The sequence below is a fragment of the Neoarius graeffei genome, chromosome 13 (assembly GCF_027579695.1).
Source record: "Neoarius graeffei isolate fNeoGra1 chromosome 13, fNeoGra1.pri, whole genome shotgun sequence".
NCBI lineage: Eukaryota > Metazoa > Chordata > Actinopteri > Siluriformes > Ariidae > Neoarius > Neoarius graeffei.
In genome coordinates this window covers 38,642,528-38,662,630 of record NC_083581.1, presented here as the reverse complement: position 1 = coordinate 38,662,630, position 20,103 = coordinate 38,642,528, and the positions used below count along the sequence as shown (strand labels likewise).

The 20,103-nt window shown below is 40.3% G+C and overlaps 1 protein-coding gene across 8 annotated transcripts in view; it reads right to left on the bottom strand.

The window, feature by feature from the left end:
• The window catches only part of utrn (utrophin), a 451,611-nt gene that overhangs the window by 308,376 nt on the left and 123,132 nt on the right, over positions 1–20,103 (bottom strand). For all 8 annotated transcript variants that reach the window (XM_060937691.1, XM_060937690.1, XM_060937694.1 and 5 more), the window contains 10 exons: positions 18,261–18,362; positions 18,067–18,174; positions 17,760–17,939; positions 15,614–15,786; positions 15,395–15,500; positions 15,206–15,293; positions 13,431–13,678; positions 12,883–13,063; positions 8,201–8,328; positions 169–309 (listed from right to left, as the gene is read on the bottom strand). In XM_060937691.1, coding sequence (XP_060793674.1) covers positions 169–309; positions 8,201–8,328; positions 12,883–13,063; positions 13,431–13,678; positions 15,206–15,293; positions 15,395–15,500; positions 15,614–15,786; positions 17,760–17,939; positions 18,067–18,174; positions 18,261–18,362 — 1,455 coding nt within the window. The remainder of the gene's footprint in view (positions 1–168; positions 310–8,200; positions 8,329–12,882; positions 13,064–13,430; positions 13,679–15,205; positions 15,294–15,394; positions 15,501–15,613; positions 15,787–17,759; positions 17,940–18,066; positions 18,175–18,260; positions 18,363–20,103) is intronic.

The following is a 20,103-nucleotide window of genomic DNA, read 5'->3' as shown; positions in this document are numbered from 1 at the left end:
TACCGACACGTCCAAATTATCAAAGTTAGGGGAATGCCATCACAAGAGTTTTAGTGCACTTCAGTTTCACTAGTCTGTGATTTAAGGTTTGGCATGAAGATTGATTAAGACAAGACAAACAAATCAGCAACAGGGTGAGAAAAGTAAACGAGTAAGAAATGGACCAACCTGCGTGTCCTTCATGCTACCCAGAATGCACTGCAGCATGCTGAGCTGGTCTGCGGCTGTGGTGGAAAGTTGAGTCCAACGCTGGAGTTCTTGTGGGTCTGACACAGTTGGCTGCTGCTGCTTGATCTCTGCACACAGAGCCTTCAGAGCATGGAGGAATAAATCGTTCAGCCAGCAGCATGACCAGTGCTCTATTTCTGCATACTACCCACAATGCAGTTCATCAACTAATGCAACATGCCTGCAATTAGCTCCTGTCTACTGCTTGACTTGGGGACCCTAAAAGCGGTGTGTTTTCATCTTATTACATTTTTAGAGCGGTATAAAAGTGAAAAATTATGTTTTTCACACTGATTAGTTTCTTAATGAATTTGTGTTTAACTACTTATGTAGAACAAGATAAACAAATCTATAGATAAGTCTACATGGCTAATCTAGTTTGCTTAAAGGAGAACTGAAGGCAAATTTTTTATTCTCAAAATCCTATATATCATTTTGTTAAATACAGGAATGCATTTTTGATCGCTATTTTGTCGCTGCTATAGCAAGTTATGAGTGTTTGAAATATACTGTGTAATACATCAGTCCATGTGTCAAAGCAACGGCCGTAAACGAGATTCGTTGAGACCTGTGCGAGACATCGTAGGACAGAAATAAAACGTACAGCGGAAATCAATCAAAGTGACCAACATCTGCCAAAGTTGTCAAAAGACGCACACACGCCCTCTTTCGAATGCTGACTTTTGCTGCGTTCATGTGCTATGGGAATTATGGTAAATACCAAACGCCGACATGGAAAGCACACATGAACGCCCCCTCTTGTGGTATTTTCCACTAGGCAACTCGTAGAAAATTTTGATACACGAGTTGCCGAGATGAGATGAACTTTAACCTTTTCAACATGGCGGCGAGCGGTACAAGACACTTGAATGTTAAGCATTGTACGCTACTAAAGTTTTTTTTTTTTACTAGTACTAGTGGGTAGTTTTTTGTGTCTATGCAATGTTGCGTCATTAACAAGTGTAATATAATATGTTAGAAATCCGTTTCCTTTAAAAATGTGTTGTTATGGTTCGTTTTTACCTATCCAGAGCAGACGCTATTGCTAACGATAGCTAACTAACTATTGCTAACTTGAATCTGGTCCACCATCTTTAATTTGTCAACAACAACAAAAGCATGTGAACACAACACACTGGTAAATACCACTTCCCAACTGGAAAATATCATCTTCCCATAGCACATGAACGCAGCAATAATCAAGACGGAAGTTTTGCTTGTTTTGATAGCAAATCAGGAAAGTTTGAAAAAAGTAGGCAGTAATCGTCATTTAAACTCGTTTTTGTGCAAGATTTCGTTTGGAAAACAGTTTTCAAAATGGCGGCACTGACACCTGGCTGACACGTCACATTTCGAAGTCTCGCACAAGTCTCGTGAAGATCGCGGGGATAAGCGACGCCCGCCGTGGACCAAACGAACTAAACTCAACACGGCTAAAAACCGAATAGGCCGATAAGTAGAATATTTAATTGCAATCAGTTGCCAATACGAGTCACGATATAAGGTTACTAAAACCGAAAACGTAATTAAACAACACGTTAAGAAATAAAGCAAGTTTAAAAATGACTTCAGTTCTCCTTTAACACCGAGAAACAATGTTTACACTTTTTCACTTTAATAGAAGAAGCCTTTGTCACATGCACACTCAAGCACAGTGAAATTCATCCTGCATTTAACCAATCTGAAGCAGTGAATACACACAAGTGAGCAATTAGCGTACACACATGCCCAGAGCAGTGGGCAGCTAAGCTACAGCGTCCGGGGAGCAGTTGGGGGTTAGGTGCCTTGCTCAAGGGCACTTCAGCCCAAGACCCCCCATGTTAAAGTGCATATTCTGGACCAAATTCGTTTTTTTTTTAATATGAAAGTATGTCCCTTTACACACTCATCCAGAAGGGTAATTTTGCACAAGGCCATCTGTCTACAGCAGAAAAAAAAATGCATCTGGAAAAATCCCAAGGGAGTCTGGAGCCAGATTCGTGACGTCACCTGCGGAAGCGCCAGCAGGCTGAGAGAGCTTTGAACGGTTTCAGTGCACAGCCTGTGTAGACCAAGTTTAGCAGCTAGCGATTTTGCATTGAAATATGGAATTGTCACCGGAGCGCAATGTGGAAAACGATGAGTATTAATCCCATCAAGATTGGTGTTGCTACACCCTCCTACGATACATCTGTTAACCATTTTAATAATTACGTGATAACGTTGAAGAAATTTGCAGAAAACCACCAGGTCGTTTTCTCATAAACAAACCAGCGCTGACGTAGGATTCAGAGGGAGGCGTCCCGCACACGACGTCACGAAAATCAATGTTTCCCAGGAAATTCAAATGGCAAGTTTTTTCAGAGGCGGAACAATTCGCCTCAAATGACTTTATTTCAACTGAATTTTTCTGGTATTGCACAAGGTAAAAAAACTGCACAAAATGCAAAATGTTACAGATATTTGACCAAAGTTTAATATAAAATCGGAGAATTACACTGATCTTGCTCCTGAATTTACCCGTGATATGCACTTTAACCTAACTGCATGTCTTTGGACTGTGCGGGAAACCAGAGCACCCTGAGGAAACCCATGCAGACACGGGGAGAACATGCAAACTCCACACAGAAAGGCCCCACTGGGCTCAAACCCAGAACCCTCTTGCTGTGAGATGACAGTGCTAACCCACTACACCACCGTGCCGCCCAGAAATAAAAATGTAAATACATTTAAAGACAAACTGTATACGCTAGTGAACTGTGTGCTATAGGCCACATTTTGGCACATATTCTTTCTCACAGGAAATGAAAACACTGGACAGATAGGACACGCCCATAAGAGATAACAGCAGCTCTCGGTTCACGCCCCTCAAGAAACCAACTACAAGGTGATACAAGCGACTTCTCGTGTTGAACACAGAATGGAGAGAGGAGTTTCAACTTCTGGTGTGTCCACCAACTCCTGAGTCACTACAGTTTATTCTTCCTGGAGTCTTGGGATATTTAACAGCGCCATCTAGAGTACCGGAGCACGCGAGTGTGCAAGCTCAAAAACTCACGAAGGTGGTTTGCACAACTGTCTCATCTACAGCCTCAAGATCACACAGTCTGGATAAAAGCCAAGTTTGCGAGGAGAGAGACATCCTCAAAACTTAAAAAGAAGAGCTGTTCTGTTTGCGTAGTCATTCATTAGCAAGCAGATTGCGGCCACAAGCCCAACACTGAAAAGCGATCATGACTCCAGCGTCCCTGGAGCTTTAACTGTGGTATTTTTAGATTCTGTGGAAAGTTCTACAGTTAGAACTGAGAGGGGAAATTCCCAAATTACATGCTAACCCTGCACACCAACTCTGTCTCAGGCACAAAAATAAAGTCTTGAGATGGTGTGGTTCTGACACTGTGCCATGCCATTGCCTGCTTTTGCAGACTCCTTAATATTATCATTTTGACATGCCGTTTTACCACAGCACATTTGAATTCTTGAATCTGCTTGGTCAGAAGTTGGTGATTAATTATCTATCCATATTTAAAAATGGATTTAAAAGTGTGCATGTAAATGTTGAAAATGGTAACTATACGGTAATTTGTGAAGGAGACGTTTCTTAAACATTTACGGAAGGAGTGTCCAGTGTAAGTGCTGTGTAACAGTCTGAGGTAAAGCTGTAACTTCTGAGAAAGCTTTTTTTTTTTTTTGGTCTTACTAACATGTAGATAGAGGGGAAAAATTCTGGTGAAGAAACAACTGACTACACTTGAACTGATAACAGGAATTAAAGGTATACTGCCTTTCAGATTTCTCAAATTTAGGCCAAAAAAATAAATTTTCCCCGACACTCAATTATTTTGATTTTTTCTAGTGGACCGAAATACTGAATACTAATCATCTCATCTCATTATCTCTAGCCGCTTTATCCTTCTACAGGGTCGCAGGCAAGCTGGAGCCTATCCCAGCTGACTACGGGCGAAAGGCGGGGTACACCCTGGACAAGTCGCCAGGTCATCACAGGGCTGACACATAGACACAGACAACCATTCACACTCACATTCACACCTACGCTCAATTTAGAGTCACCAGTTAACCTAACCTGCATGTCTTTGGACTGTGGGGGAAACCGGAGCACCCGGAGGAAACCCACGTGGACACGGGGAGAACACGCAAACTCCACACAGAAAGGCCCTCGCCGGCCCCGGGGCTCGAACCCAGAACCTTCTTGCTGTGAGGCGACAGCGCTAACCACTACACCACCATGCCGCCCTAATACTAATCATAGACTTCCAATTTTATTACTTTTTTTTTTACCTAAAAGAACAATTAATTAATTTAGAGCCCTCTTGGCCCTAAATTCTCTGCCATTTTTTTCCTTGCCTCATATCAAGACATTACGTCATACATGACATGGTGAGGTTTCCCTGTTTGCACAAGACATTGTGGGATACAATTTTGAAACAGGAGAGAACAACTGAGGATGTGAGTGTGCGAATGAAACGTGAAAGACCGATTACAGTAATGGAAAGCGAGAAGTATTGCGAAGGAAAGGAAACGCAGGACCAAACTAATAAATATCGGCGGTCAGCGAGCACCTCGGTGTGATCAGCTGTTCGTTTAGCGACAGAATGATGTAACTGTCAGTGCAAGGTCAAAGGTAAACCTGTAGATGGCAGTAATGCAACACTGTGGATGCCAGCTGCTGTAAAACCCAAAAGATGAAGACGACGACAGCTCAGGTAAGAGTGCGCATGCGCACACGGACTTCCTCTGTCTGCTTGACTGCGCAAAGCAAGCGATTTCATGCACATTATTTGTGAGGGAATCCCTTCAAATTAAATAACTTCCCAGCCACAAAATGGCCTGGTTTTTTTTTAAGATATTACAAAAATAAACATGTATCACAATGACAATGTAAGAGGGAACTAAACTTCACCGATTTTATGAAATCGAAAGGCCGTCTTGCTTTAACTTGTTTCAAAACATGATCCCTTCATTAAATGAAATTATAAATGGATAAAAATTATACATGTTCTTGAATACATAACTTGTAATGGTTGATATCTGCACAAAAAAAAAAAACAAGACAATCAAATGGAGGAACAGATGTTTATATTGAGGGTGTGTGACAATGTCAGACAATATCCTGGTATTTCATGGAGTCCATGACGCCATATACCGTCAAGGTTTCCAGGGCTTTTGGAGGAAAAACAGCCCCAAAACATCACAGAACTTCCACCATATTTTACAGTTGGGATCGGGTTCTTTTTCTATTCCAGCCATCCTTCTTTTTACACCAAACCCACCTTGAGTGTTTATTGCCAAAAAGCTCCATTTTTGTTCCATCAGACCATAAAACGCAGTTCCAGTCAAGGTTGGAGTAGCGTTTCGCAAACTCCAGGCCCTTACGTTTGTAGTTAACTCACAGAAAAGGCTTTTTTCCTGGCCAGGGCTGCCAACTTTTCGAAATTCCTTGGAGTGAGATTTTTTTTTGGGGGGGGGGGGGGGGTGTCGACAGCAAATTTTTTCCGCACACCATGCAGTAAGTGGGAATTTTGTATTCAGTTTGATATTCACTTGTCCCCCTGTATTCTGGTGTTTTGTTTGTGGGTCGTCCAGCTGGAGATGGACAATGGGGGGTGGGGGGGTGTTGAGATTTTGGATTTAGTAGATGTTCCTGCATTCTGGTGGATTTTTGGAGTGACCTGCTGTGCCATATCTACATTCTTACACACCCTGACTTGCCAGGCCTTCAGCTTGTGCCCAACAAAAGCACCAAGTTTTGGCTTAAAAGCCCCCACACTAGAAAACTACAGATGACTGCCAATGTTCCTGTAGCCCTATAGACCTGTGTTTCAGATTTAAAGGCAAGTTCATGTTTGAAAATATTTCATCAGCTAAGCCTAAACACCTTCTGAATTGAAACTAAATGTTAAGTTTTTAATAACTGTTGCAAAAAAAATAAGATTGTCCCTCACTGACTACTCATTATGCATTTAAGGGCTTTCCCCACCACTGGGTTCAGCAGAAGATTGGCATGGGGGAAAATATCAACAGCAAAAGAACAAATAAAATGCTTAAACAGTAAGCAAAATGTGCATGTGCTACAAGAAACATTAAAATGATTAAGTTTGAACAGTATTGAAACACAAAAAGCTGAACCTTGGCCATAGGTGGGAATGTGCACACAAAGTTGGGCTTAAAAATTTTGGTCATACTTAAATAAGCTATATTAATATATTTCTTATTAATTTATTTCTTATCTATGTTTCTTATTAGTAATAGAGCATTCATCAGGGCCTGTTATCTGACAAATATTCTCTACCTGTCTTGCCCTCTTTGAAACCCTGTCTCCTCAGTATATTGTTCTCTGTCTTTTTTTTTAATTATTCACAAGTTCAAGTTCTTTGATATTACAGGTGACCATGCTTTATTTACTTTAACTGAGCAATTACATACATCATAAATAATTAAAAATAAATACCCTGTAAATAAACAATAGGTATGGTGGCTAATGGCTCTTCTTGCATTTGTAATATTATCTCTTACTTGCTTTATTTTACAACATTTCCAGTATGGCTTCAAATAAAGTCATAAAGTATGATAACATACAGTAAACAAACTAAAAATGCGCCTTAATAAACGTGTGCTAAGGAGGTGCTCTCCCGTGCCGCTTGTTGGGGAAGATAGAGGCTGTGGCATGGCAGTAGGCCTATAATGATTTAGCATGCCTTGTACACAGCTCTCGATATGGCATTAAATATTCTCACAACACTTCTAGGCTAAAACGATTCAGAAACTTTATACAAGTTCATAATTACGCCAGTAACGCCACACATTGGCGTGCATATGTACAAACCTGTCTGAGACACCCGTCTTCAACTCGGATACCTTCTTCTCTCTCCTCTTCCTCTAAATTGACACGTAGGCAATTATCCAACTTCCGGCGAGTGCAGCATCATTAGATGCGCCACCTACCATAGAGGAGTGTGTACAGAAGGGAACACCTCTCTGCCTGTTTAGCCGTGCGTAAGGCGTAATTGATCAATCGTAAGTGGTTGGCGCGACGCAATGGGTAGCCTAGATTAGATAGATAAACGATTTTTTTCTAGCGTGAGAAATCGGAGGTATGGCGTGTGAGCGTGTGAAGACAATCAAATGTGTGTGTCTCACGCTCATTGCATGAGAGTTGGCAGCCCAGCTGGCACACCTACAAATAATCTGTTGGCATCGAGGTGGCATCTAATGGTGGTTTTGGAGACTTGGAAACCCTGAGATTTCGCTTTTTCTTGTAATTCACCAACAGTGACCCTTGGGGATTTTTTTTTGCGCCTCTCTTACACTCTTCCTCACGCTACATGGGTGGGGTGAAATAAACTTGGTTCCTCTTCTAGGCCAGTTTGTAACCGTTCCCGTTGGTGTCCACTTTTTTATTATTGTCCTAACAGTCGAAATGGACATTTTTGGGTGAGTAGCTATTTTTTAAAATCACCATTCCCTGACTTATGAAGGTCAACACACTTCTCCCTCATTTGGTTTGTGTGTTCTCTTCTCTTTCCCATGTTGATGGATGACTAAGGGAATTTGGCTTCTGTGTCACCTCATATTTGTTCCCCAGTTAATCAAGAAGTCATGGATTACAGCTTGAAAGTTCCTACACACTCCAATCAACTCAAAAATACTGTACAATTTAAATGGGAAACATGCTTCAGTTACAGTTGCGCTCACTCTTATTTCCAGGGGTGCCTATAATACTGGTACATGTGTTTTTATTGAAAATAATCATTTCTTGATGAGGGATTTGGTTTTCTCTGAATAACTATTATAATTAAAAGTTGGATTTCTTTCATTTTTTTGTCAGTGTGAGATGAAGCAACTTTACCAAAAAGGTGAATTTATTTTCTCACCCTTTTTACTGATATTTACAAGGTGCCAATAAGCACGGAGGGCAGGCGTGCACATGCAGGCATGCGCGCACACACACACACACACACACACACACACACACCTGAGCTTTGTCCACAGCTTTCTCAGTGGAGGGCATGTCCATGACGTCTGCAGTGAGAGCTGGAAGTCTGGACTCGAGTTTGGCCCGAATATCAACGCTTTTCTCAATCTGTTGTAGTCTGTTCAGAGCTGAGAGAAAAACAAAAAAAAGAAGAATATTTCAAAGCAAAAGAAAAAAACGACAGAATGTCTCAGAAATCCTGTGAGGATACACAAGACTGTGTGTGTTTGTGTGTGATGCATTTTGGCTAAGTGGGAGTGTCTGTGTTGGTCTTTGTGTGTGTGTGTGTGTGTGTGTGTGTGTGTGTGTGTGTGTGTGTGTGAGAGTGTGTGAGAATTTCTTTAGGTTGGCAGATAGTGTTTTGTCTGAGAGAGAGAGTGTGTGTGTGTGTGTGTGTGTGTGTGTGTGTGTGTGTGTGTGTGTGTGTGTGTGTGTGTGTGTGAGTGAGAATTTCTTTAGGTTGGCAGATAGTGTTTTGTCTGAGTGTGTGTGTGTGTGTGTGTGTGTGTGTGTGTGTGTGTGTGTGTGTGTGTGTGTGTGTGTGTGTGTGTTTTGGAGTGGCCAGTACAGCCACATACAGACAAAATACTGCAAGTAACATTTATTAAGCATACATTTAAATGCTTCATGTAAATTTGATCTTAAAATGAAAACTGAAGGACCTTTTAACTTCTTTTTTAAGTGAAAATGTCCTATTAATATCCTATTAAAAGGTTCATATCCCAACCCATTTTGTTCAACACATCACAGTCACTCTATTGTGCATGTAATGTTTGTAGCAGGCTTTACGCGGATGTACACATCAGTTTATACAGGAGTGTTTAAAAAAAAAAAACTCCATATCTGTGGTAAAGCAGAAAGAACAAGAGTCATCAGGAGAGGACCTATCCCCCCGGCCCTCACATGAAACCCCACTCCAAATTTTCCGAAGATGGTTGACATGGAAATGGAGAAAAAAAAAAAATCAAAGAAATCCCAAAAGGCACAACTCCTCTAGGTATTTAACATAACGGTCAGGTTTCGTGAAAAAAAAAAATTCCTAATAGTTTTTGAGTTATGCTCCGGAAACTAAAATATTTACAGACGGATGGACAGACGGACAGAGCGATAGCTATATCCCTCCACATTATACGCTGGGGGGATAAAAAGAACGACAAGGATCTGGAGATTTTGGAAGTGCTCAGTGCTTCCCAAAACAACTTTCTTTTTCCACTCTCTCTCTTGCTCTCCAACATCCCCCCCCGTTTGGTTCAATTATGCACCATATAAATCACTGGTGAAGCAGTGAAAAGGTGGAGGAAAGCATAAGACCCAATAGAGTGAGACTGAAACTGAGGAAGAGAAAACGGCTTATTTATGGCCGAGCTGTATTTTTCCTGTCAACGCAAATTCAAAGGAGTCCATGTGAACGGAGTTGAGTTGATTCTCAACTCACTTAGAAATAGCTTTGACCATTCCTAGCTCTGGCTTTTTTTTGGCCTTGAATTCCCTGTTTAGCAACCATTACCTCAGTCAAGCCTTTGTTACTTTAAAAGCTGTGCTGATACACAAGACAGCATTAGGCATGTAAAGATATCGTGACGATAAATGGTGATACAAATTTATGATTATTCAAAATGTTGAAGTAAAAAATGAATTGTGATTATTATCAGGCTGCATAAGCTCCTAGTTTTTCCTAGCTGTAACTCTGTTGTTTAGAGATCAGAAGGCACAATAAAGTACAATAGAGGGAATATACATGACTTCACCATAGGTGGAAGTAACACAGCTTGAATGCCACAAAAGCACAAAAGAAAAGATTTAAAATGGGAAAGACATGTTGTGCGACTGACTGTGCAAATAGATTTAACTAGAAATCAATGTTCTCTTTTTACAAACTGCTAAAAGTAAAAAAAAAAAAAAGAAGCAAATGAAGGTAGGACAAATGTTCATTAAATTTTAAGAAAAGGCTTGTTTGTGATTAGCAATTTTCATTTTTAATAAAATTAATTTTAGTTAATAGGCTATTATATTTTACTCCAACTTTACAAATATGGGTAAATAATTGTTGCTGGTTTTTAAGAAAATGAAACAAAAGGTTTTTGGGGTTTTTTTTTTTAAAAAAAAGGAATATTTAAGGTGTTTGAAGGTTTTTTGGTGTTTTTTTTTTTTTTTTTTTGGGGGGGGGGGGGGGGGGTGTTAAACAAAAGGAATATTTAAGTTGTTTTAAGTTTGGGGTTTTTTTTCCCCCCATGTGCAGAATGTGGTTCTGTATTGTCTTGTTTAAACGTACCTGGAAAAATGTTGCTTTGAAGGCAGAATATGTTGCTCCAAAATTCTCAATGTACTTTTCTGCATTAATGCTCCATCACAGAAGTGTAAGGTACCTTTGCCAAGGGCACTGACACAACCCCATACCATGACAGTCCCTGGCTTTTGGACTTATTCCTGGTAACAGTCTGGATGGTCCTTTTTGTCTTTGGTCCGGAGCACACGGCTTCCATTTCTTACAAAAAAGACCTGGAATACTGATTCGTCTGACTACAATACACGTTTCCACTGTATGATGGTCCATCCCACATACCTCTGAGCCCAGAGAAGTCGATGGCACTTCTGGACACAGTTAACATAAGGCTTCCTTTTTGCACAGTAAAGTTTTAACAGGCATTTGTGGATGTAACTCTGTATTATCAAGCTTGACAAAGATTTGCCAAAGTAATCCTGAGCCCATGTGGTTATATCAGCGATAAATGAATGATGGCTCTTGATGCAGTGCTGTCTGAGGGATCAGAGATCACAAGTGTTCAGATTAGGCTTGAGCCCTTGCCCTTTACACACTGAAATTCCTCCAGATTCCTTGAATCGTTTAATGGTATTATGCACTTTAGAGAGTGAAATATCCAAATCCCTTCATGTCTTTCTTTGAGGACCATTGTTGTTAAACACTTCAATAATTTTCCCAAGCCTTTGTTGACAAACCCGTTTCAAATCACATCATTATTTAACTGTTTTACCTCATTGCTTGCCCTAAATTGTCCCAGTCCTAACTTTTTTTGGAATATGCTACAGGCCTAAAATGCAGGAATGGATGTATATTAACAAATGAAATGAAGTTGACCAGACAGAACATGAAATGTATTTTGTTCATACTGTCTGCAATGAAATACAAGTCAAAGTAAAATTAGAAATCACTGCTTGCTTTTTTTTTATTTGCATTTTCCATACCGCCCTAATTTTTTCTGATTTTGTTGCAATATTTTTTCAAAAAAATCATGGAGAAAATCGAATCCTGACATGCCTATCATCCATCCAAAGATATATATATATATATATATATATATATATATATATATATATATATATATATATATATATATGAGTGATTCCATGCTTATGGGTACTGAAATGGGGACATGAACTTATTCACCTAAAACCATTTCTTTTTTTACCATCAGGTCACAAAACATGTAATCTTTAATGAATGATATGTTAAAAGATAACTTTAATTTTCTGAGATGTAATAAAAACATATTTATATGCCAAAGTCAAGCCTATGAGTTCCAAAATGATGTCTGTTACATTACTTCTGTTACGACTGTCCATCTCGCGTCTGTTACAAATTAATTACAATCTAGCTATATACCATGTTAATCTTATTGAAAGAATGTGTATGTTTATTCTACTACACATGTTTATTAATTATATTTGCTAAAACATCACCTTCCTATGTTTCAAAAAGTAATTCTACATTGTTAAAATTGAGAATATATATGTCCACAACACTTCTGTTACGTTCTGACTTTGGCATATAAATATGTTTTTATTACATCTCAGAAGATTAAAGTTATCTTTTAACATATCATTCATTAAAGATTACATGTTTTGTGACCTGATGGTAAAAAAAAAGAAATGGTTTTAGGTGAATTTTTAAAAATAAGTTCATGTCCTCATTTCAGTACCCATAAGCGTGGAATCAATCACTCACTCATATATATATATATATGTGTGTGTGTGTGTGTGTGTGTGTGTGTGTGTGTGTGTGTGTGTGTGTGTGAGGGAGAGAGAAAGAGTGTAAATAGGTGGACCTCACCATCGCCTAAAGAAAAACACCACACCTGTCAGCTCAAAGTCATGAGATCGGTCATGACAGTAATTACAAGTTTCCAACTTCCTGGTCTGGAAAGCCCGGACCAAGTTTCCTTGTTGTGATATCTTGACTGGACAGTGTGTGTAAAAAAAAGATGATGAACAAATTAATGACAGCAGCATCCAGGAATACGATCATTCTTCCACTCACTCTTTCACAGACAGCTTTATTCTGGTCAGGGTCACAGTGGAGAGTATTCTGGGAATGCTGCGTGTGAGGCAAGAATACCACCTGGATGGAATGCTAGTCCATCACCACACCACACACACACAAGCTAGGGACAATTTACCTTAGCCAATTCACCTATTGGAATGTTCTGGAAAGTGAAAGAAAACCAGGAAACCTGGTTTAATAAACACCGTGTGTAATCTTCCATGTGATAAATTTACTATTATATTAATCCAACTATATAATAAAGCACCATATATTACTGGTAGAATTTATACTGCAGTTACTATGATAGAACTGATACTCCAAATAATATGGTAATGCATCCAGGAAATGCTAAACTGGAATTCCCTCATCATCATGAGTGTGTCAAGCTCGTTATGTTTACCAGCATTAATCTCCTGCTCTCGTGTTGTGAGCTGTTGAAGAGTCGAGTCGTATCGCGATGACAGGGCGCCCACGCTGCGCTGGATGTCAGTAGGAACATCGGGCTCTGCAGCCAGAGACGCTGCCTGGACATGAAGTTCCTGAAGGCGAGAGCTCAGACCCAGCAGTCCTGCCAGCTGAGCCTGGAGCACACACAAATGAAGAATACTGTAATCGTGCTCATGACAGACTGATGCCAGATAACTCATTATTCCGTAATGGCTGTGAGAAAAAGCTTCTCTGATCATCATCCAAATGTCTGTGTTCCCCATTATAGTTAATGCCAGGGTTTCAACAGGGTACTGAGTCACTGGCACGGCACCAACACGTCAGGATAAGTACACAAAACACACATGTACACTGCTATTATTACTGATTACACCAGGAGTTTAATACAACTCATTTTCCCTCAGTCTGCTCCATCATCATGACTTGTATCAATAATTAAAATAGACAGTAAATTGAGGCCAAATCACAGGCCCAGTACTGCCCTCGGGTCATTCCCCTCACCTGGCAGTCGTCACGGAGCATGTGCAGAGCGGAAAGCTCAGCGTCTGCAACGAGTCCAGTTGTACGGTTCTGCCAGGCCTCAGCGTCCACCAGGGTTCCATCTAGAACCTTCAGATCGGAGGACAAGGACACCACCCGTTCCAACACCTTAGCTCTGTCCTGCAGGTCCTGAAGGAGCTGCTGACAGGAACAAAACTCTGACTGCACAGAGACGAGCGCAGAGCGAACCGGGGACGAGGACAAACCTTCTGCAGAGAGAGAGAGAGAGAGAGAGAGAGAGAGGATATATTTCATCAATATCTTCAACTGTGAAGAAATCAATTAATTGTTTGGCACTTTTTGTTTGTGAATGTGTCTATATAATAAAAAGAAAATCACACAGTGGCTTGAAGATATGAAGTTTATCTTCTAGTGTTGAAAAACTCATATTTTTCATACGAAATACATCACGGATATGAGTGACATATTTTCCAACATCTTTACTCGTGAAGATTCCGTTAATGTCACTTCCAGTGTTTTCCCACAGACTAGACACGCATTGTCAAAATGGCGAACCGGTTCAAAATTAAAATTATTTTAATTAACTTGCGGGGTTTTTTTGTGGATGTTTCTAAATAATAAGACTACACACACACACGCGCACACACACACACACACACATTATATATATATATATATATATATATATATATATATATATATATATATATATATATATATATATATATATAAATAATATACACACACACACATTATATATACACACATATATACATATACACACACACACTATATACACTACCATTCAAAAGTTTAGGGTCACCCAGACAATTTTGTGGTTTCCATGAAAAGTCACACTTTTATTTCCCACCATAAGTTGTAAAATGAATAGAAAATATAGTCAAGACATTTTTCTGGCCATTTTGAGCATTTAATCGACCCCACAAATGTGATGCTCCAGAAACTCAATCTGCTCAAAGGAAGGTCAGTTTTATAGCTTCTCTAAAGAGCTCAACTGTTTTCAGCTGTGCTAACATGATTGTACAAGGGTTTTCTAATCATCCATTAGCCTTCTGAGGCAATGAGCAAACACATTGTACCATTAGAACACTGGAGTGAGAGTTGCTGGAAATGGGCCTCTATACACCTATGGAGATATTGCACCAAAAACCAGACATTTGCAGCTAGAATAGTCATTTACCACATTAGCAATGTATAGAGTGGATTTCTGATTAGTTTAAAGTGATCCTCATTAAAAAGAACAGGGCTTTTCTTTCAAAAATAAGGACATTTCAAAGTGACCCAAAACTTTTGAACAGTAGTGTATAAATAAATAAAACACACAATTTTTTTAAATTAATCAAATTATTAATAAATGAAAAGTAGACAAAAGGGGGAGAGGGAGAGAGAGAGAGAGAGAGAGAGAGAGAGAGAGAGAGAGAGAGAGAGAGAGAGAGAGACCATGACAGAAAGAAAGGCAGAGAGAAAGTCTAAAAGAAAGGAAGGAAAAGGAAAATAGGAAAGAATAGTTTGGGAAAGACAGAATAAAAAAAACAAACAAAGGTACCAAAGGGGGAAAAATACAGTATAAACAAACAAATAAATAAATAAAAATAGAAAAAAAATTTTTTATTTTTATTCAGCCTTTTGGTTTATTTGGGTTTTTTCCCCTGTTTTGCTTTAGTTAATTTTACAAGAGCACAAATAGTTGTTGTTGTTTTTTTTTGATGGATTGATTAGCTTTAGTTTAGTCAAAACTACCCAGAATTCTTTACCTTTCTCTAACTGCTCCGTCAGCTTCTCTCCTCTCTCCATCACATCTTTCACTCGCTGCTCTTGGTCTGTAAGCTCCACCTCCAGGCCCTGGAAACATGGACATGAAACATGTTAAACGCTCTGAGCCAATCAGCAGTGGCGCTCGCACTGCACAAAATCAGCAGCGGTGCTCTCTTAACATTTATCACCTGGAGTCTTTTTGTGAAGTCGTGAGGATCTCTAGAGGACAGTGATTGTGCTGAGGTTTTCCATCTTGTCAAACAGGATAAAAGGTCAGGAATCTCACTGTCCACTCTGCGTGCACACACACACACACACACACACACACACAAGGTAAGAACCTACCAATGTCCCTACTGAACACTGAAGTTGTGGGTGTCCATGCGAGAGTGCGTGTGTGCTCGTACAGTTTCCTGTGCTCTGTGTCTGTATCCAGGTGGCGTCTCTTTGGTGGTGCAGGAGGCAGGAGCTCTCGGTCTGTGACCGTGTACTTTATGCGCTCCACTGTAGTGGTGACCGTCTCCATGACGACCCTCTCCTGCACCTGTGGTGTCCCTGCAGCACTGACTACCACGGTTACCTTGGAGACGAGACAAAAGTGTATATGATCGTGTTAAATAAGAACTCTATAGATAAGAGTGTACAGAAAACATCCTGAAGCATTTTCACAACAGCACAACTACAAGTGCCGTGTGTGTGCGCGTGTACTTTCTCATGTATTTTCAATAATTTTGTGCATTGCATATTTTTCATTTGTACAGTATTGTACAAAAGTCTTAGGCACATGTAAAGAAATGCTGTCGACCAAAAATGGCTTAAAACTAGACAGAACTCGACGCCAACAGCGTCAATGGGGATGCCTCCGCCTGGTAGATTACACGCCTTATTAAGTTGTGATTTGGGGATGGACATTTGACCTCACAGTAATCTTGACCTGTGACCTTTTAACCTCAAAATCTAATCAGTTAATGTTTGTCCCCAAATGCACAAATGGTGAAAGTATGGTGAAATTCCTTTCATTTGCCTTGGCGATATTGTCTTCACAAGGTTTGCAGACAGACATTTGACCTCACAGTGACCTTGACCTTAGACCTTTTGATCTCAAAATCTAATCCTTTCATGTTTGTCCCAAAGCGCACAAATGGTGAAAATTTGGTGGAATTCCTTTCATTTGCCTTGGCGATATTGTCTTCACAAGGTTTGCGGACAGACATTTGACCTCACAGTGACCTTGACCTTAGACCTTTTGATCGCAAAATCTAATCATTTCATCTTTGTCCCAAAGCGCACAAATGGTGAAAGTTTGGTGAAATTCCTTTCATTAGTCTTTGAGATATGGCGTTTACAAGGTTTGGGGATGGACATTTGACCTCACAGTAATCTTGACCTGTGACCTTTTAACCTCAAAATCTAATCAGTTCATGTTTGTCCCAAAGCGCACAAATGGTGAAAGTTTGGTGAAATTCCTTTCATTAGCCTTAGAGATATCGTGTTCACAATGTTTCGGGACAGACGCACGCACGCACAGACGGCTGCACGGACAGATGGACAACCCGAAAACATAATGCCTCCTGCACCTTAAGGTGGCGGAAGCATAAAAATAATGAAATGTTTTAACGTTAAAAAAAAAATATATATATATATATATATATATATATATATATATATATATATATATATATATATTATATATATAAACAGCAGTAAGCCATAATAAATGAAACAAAGTCAATATTTGGTGTGAGACGACCCATTGCTTTGAAGAAAAAAAAAAAACCTGTAGTCTCAAGTACAATGAGTGCAGTTTTATAAGGAAATGAGCTGTAGGTTTTATTGAGCATCTTACAGAACCAGAACCAGTTCTTCTGGACACTTTGTCACACTCGCGTCTTAATTTTGCACCAAAACCCAGTAGTCTTCATTCGGTTTTCTTTTTTGATATGAAAAGTGCTCTCTTATATAACATGCTGCACAGATACAAGCATTTTTTTTCCTGTAACATTTAATTTTGTGCTGGAAAACGAACGCCTGGAACTCTAAAATATTTTCATACTGACTCGATAACGTAGAAGTCATAAAATAGAAATCTGTAACAAAAGCTTGTATGAGAGGCGGCACGGTGGTGTAGTGGTTAGCGCTGTCGCCTCACAGCAAGAAGGTCCGGGTTCGAGCCCCGTGGCCGGCGAGGGTGCGGAGTTTGCATGTTCTCCCCGTGTCCGCGTGGGTTTCCTCCGGGTGCTCCGGTTTCCCCCACAGTCCAAAGACATGCAGGTTAGGTTAACTGGTGACTCTGAATTGACCGTAGGTGTGAATGTGAGTGTGAATGGTTGTCTGTGTCTATGTGTCAGCCCTGTGATGACCTGGTGACTTGTCCAGGGTGTACCCCGCCTTTCACCCGTAGTCAGCTGGGATAGGCTCCAGCTTGCCTGCGACCCTGTAGAACAGGATAAAGCGGCTAGAGATAATGAGATGAGAAGCTTGTCTGAAAAAAATAAGGAGCCCAAGACTTTTGCACAGTACTGTACAGTAATATGACAGTTTTTCCATATATACCTGATTGGAGCAGTCCTCCAGTCTCTGCACCAGGTTGTCCCAGCGCTGCGTCAGCTCCTCCATGTCCGTCTCAATGCGTTCCTTCGCTGCAGGACTTTTCAGCACCTGCGCCACATCCTGCCCTGCCTCGGACAGCGCACCCAGTGCCCGCCGCTTCTGCGCCATGTCTTCCTTCAGGCTCTGCCGGATGAGGTCAAAGGTCAAAAGTTTCAAACTGCCAATTTAGTCAATAAAAATCTAACATTCAGTGCCGATCTTACTATCCGGTACTTCCTGAATAACATGGTTCCTTAGCTAGACTTCTCACCGCTAATCTTCGAACGTTGGCGTTTATCTCGCTCGGGTCCTTGAAATCACTCGTCTGTACTTCACTCAGAGCCTTTTCTTTCTCTGTCAGCCACGCACTGAACAGGTTCTGGAAATGCCATGAAAATACACATAAGTTCAGATGATAAAACTGGTTAAGAAAATTGTGAAAAATTGAAGTTAAATGTTTTTAACCTGATCTTCTAGGAGCTGCTGCCACACAAGCAGAATTTCCTCCAGTTTAGTCCAGCGCTCCTCGGTCCAGCGACACACCGCAGCCCAGCGCTCGCCCAGAGACTGCACCAGAAACATACAGTGAACCATTACAGCGTCCAAAAAAAAAATAATAATAATTGCGCTGCATACTATTAGCATGAAGAAAATCTCTGACCTCCAGCAAACTCTCGTCTCAACTTGACAGAAAGCAGTACAAACAATAACACAATCGGTGATGATCAGGGCTTTGAACCGGTTCAAGGAACGAAAATGAAAACCGGGAACTTTTTCTATTTCACATGGAACAGAAACGAAACCAGAAACTTTATTATTTTTTATGTTCCGGAACAGAAGCGCTTATTAAAAATAATGGTAACCGGTTAATACCGGTTTTTATTTCGTTCCTCAAAGTTTCCGTAGCCTACAAATAAAAAAGTCATTCTTCTCCTGCGCAAGTTTCTATGACCCGCTGGGGTTCACTTCCTGTGTGACGTTCGCTGACTGAATGGAGAGAGCGGGAGGGTGGACTACTATCACGTCTCCACATCTTAAATAAGAGGTAAATATTGCAGTCTATCGTTATTCAAAAACGTCAATTTCAAACACGATATCAATATATTTGTCCACGTTAATGAGAGGCTCGCGAACATTAAATGACGTTAACCTCTGTTAGCCTATCAATGCATAGGGCCTGACTAGCCTTTGGTAACACACTAAACGAATTATCTTTCATTTTTGGCACTTTTTCTGTTTGTGTAGATGGGAAGACATACTGAGAATCCAAATCGCCAACATTTGAAATAATAATTGTTTTGAATTATTTCTTGTCTTATTTAATGAAGGTTGTAATAAAATTAGCCTACATTTGGCTTAAGCTGGATGAGACAGAGACAATTTTATAGCCATTTGTTAAACAGCTGACAGGGAACGTAATTAACCGTTCTGGGAACAAAATTTTTTTGTTCTAACCGGTTCGGGAACGTCTATTTAATGGTGGAACCCAAAACCGGAAACGTTAAAATTCCGTTTCTGTTCGGAACGAACCAATAGGAAAAAAAATTCTGGTTCAAAGCCCTGGTGATGATTGCTGAATTTTTCTAGACACTAGTAGCTATTGGTTAGATATTTTTAAAGAAAATAAGGACCAAGTTTTTTTGAGCTACATTACCTTGTAAAGATAAAAATCAGGAGGTGTGTTAACCCAAGAACATTTCAATTCATATGGCTGGCACTGAAGCCAGATCTACTGTAAGGGCTGCTGCCTTCAACACCTTCTGACCAATCAGAATAGAGCATTCTGGTCACAGTTTACAAGTATGGACCTGGTATGGCTCTTTTTCATCTAAACACTTTAGTGCGTAAACAGTGTATCCTTGTGTGAAAGGTCAGACGTTCCACAGCACCGAGAACGATCACGATACGTGCATCTAGCAGGAGAGCAAGTGTTTTCTGATACCAAAGCCACCATCCAGCCTGTACACTACAGACTCCACCACCGTGTGTTCACTCGAGAGGAACATTTCTGCCTAGCATCGGCTCGAAGATGAAGCACATCGTTTGCGCCTGGGAAGTAGGTAGGTGCTTTTTCACCCGTCGGTTCTTAAGGCCGTAATCCTCTGTGAGCTTCAGCAGACACAAACAGGCTTTAAGGTTCAAAGAGCACCGTGTGTCATTACAGGCCACAGCGCAAACTACAGCATAGTCCGTGCTACAAAACACTGAGCTCTGTGTCGTTACAAATGAGGTTACAAAGAAAGTGAGAATATAAAATGCCTCCTAGCCAACTACTGAACTTTTAAACTCATTATATGCACATTATTTA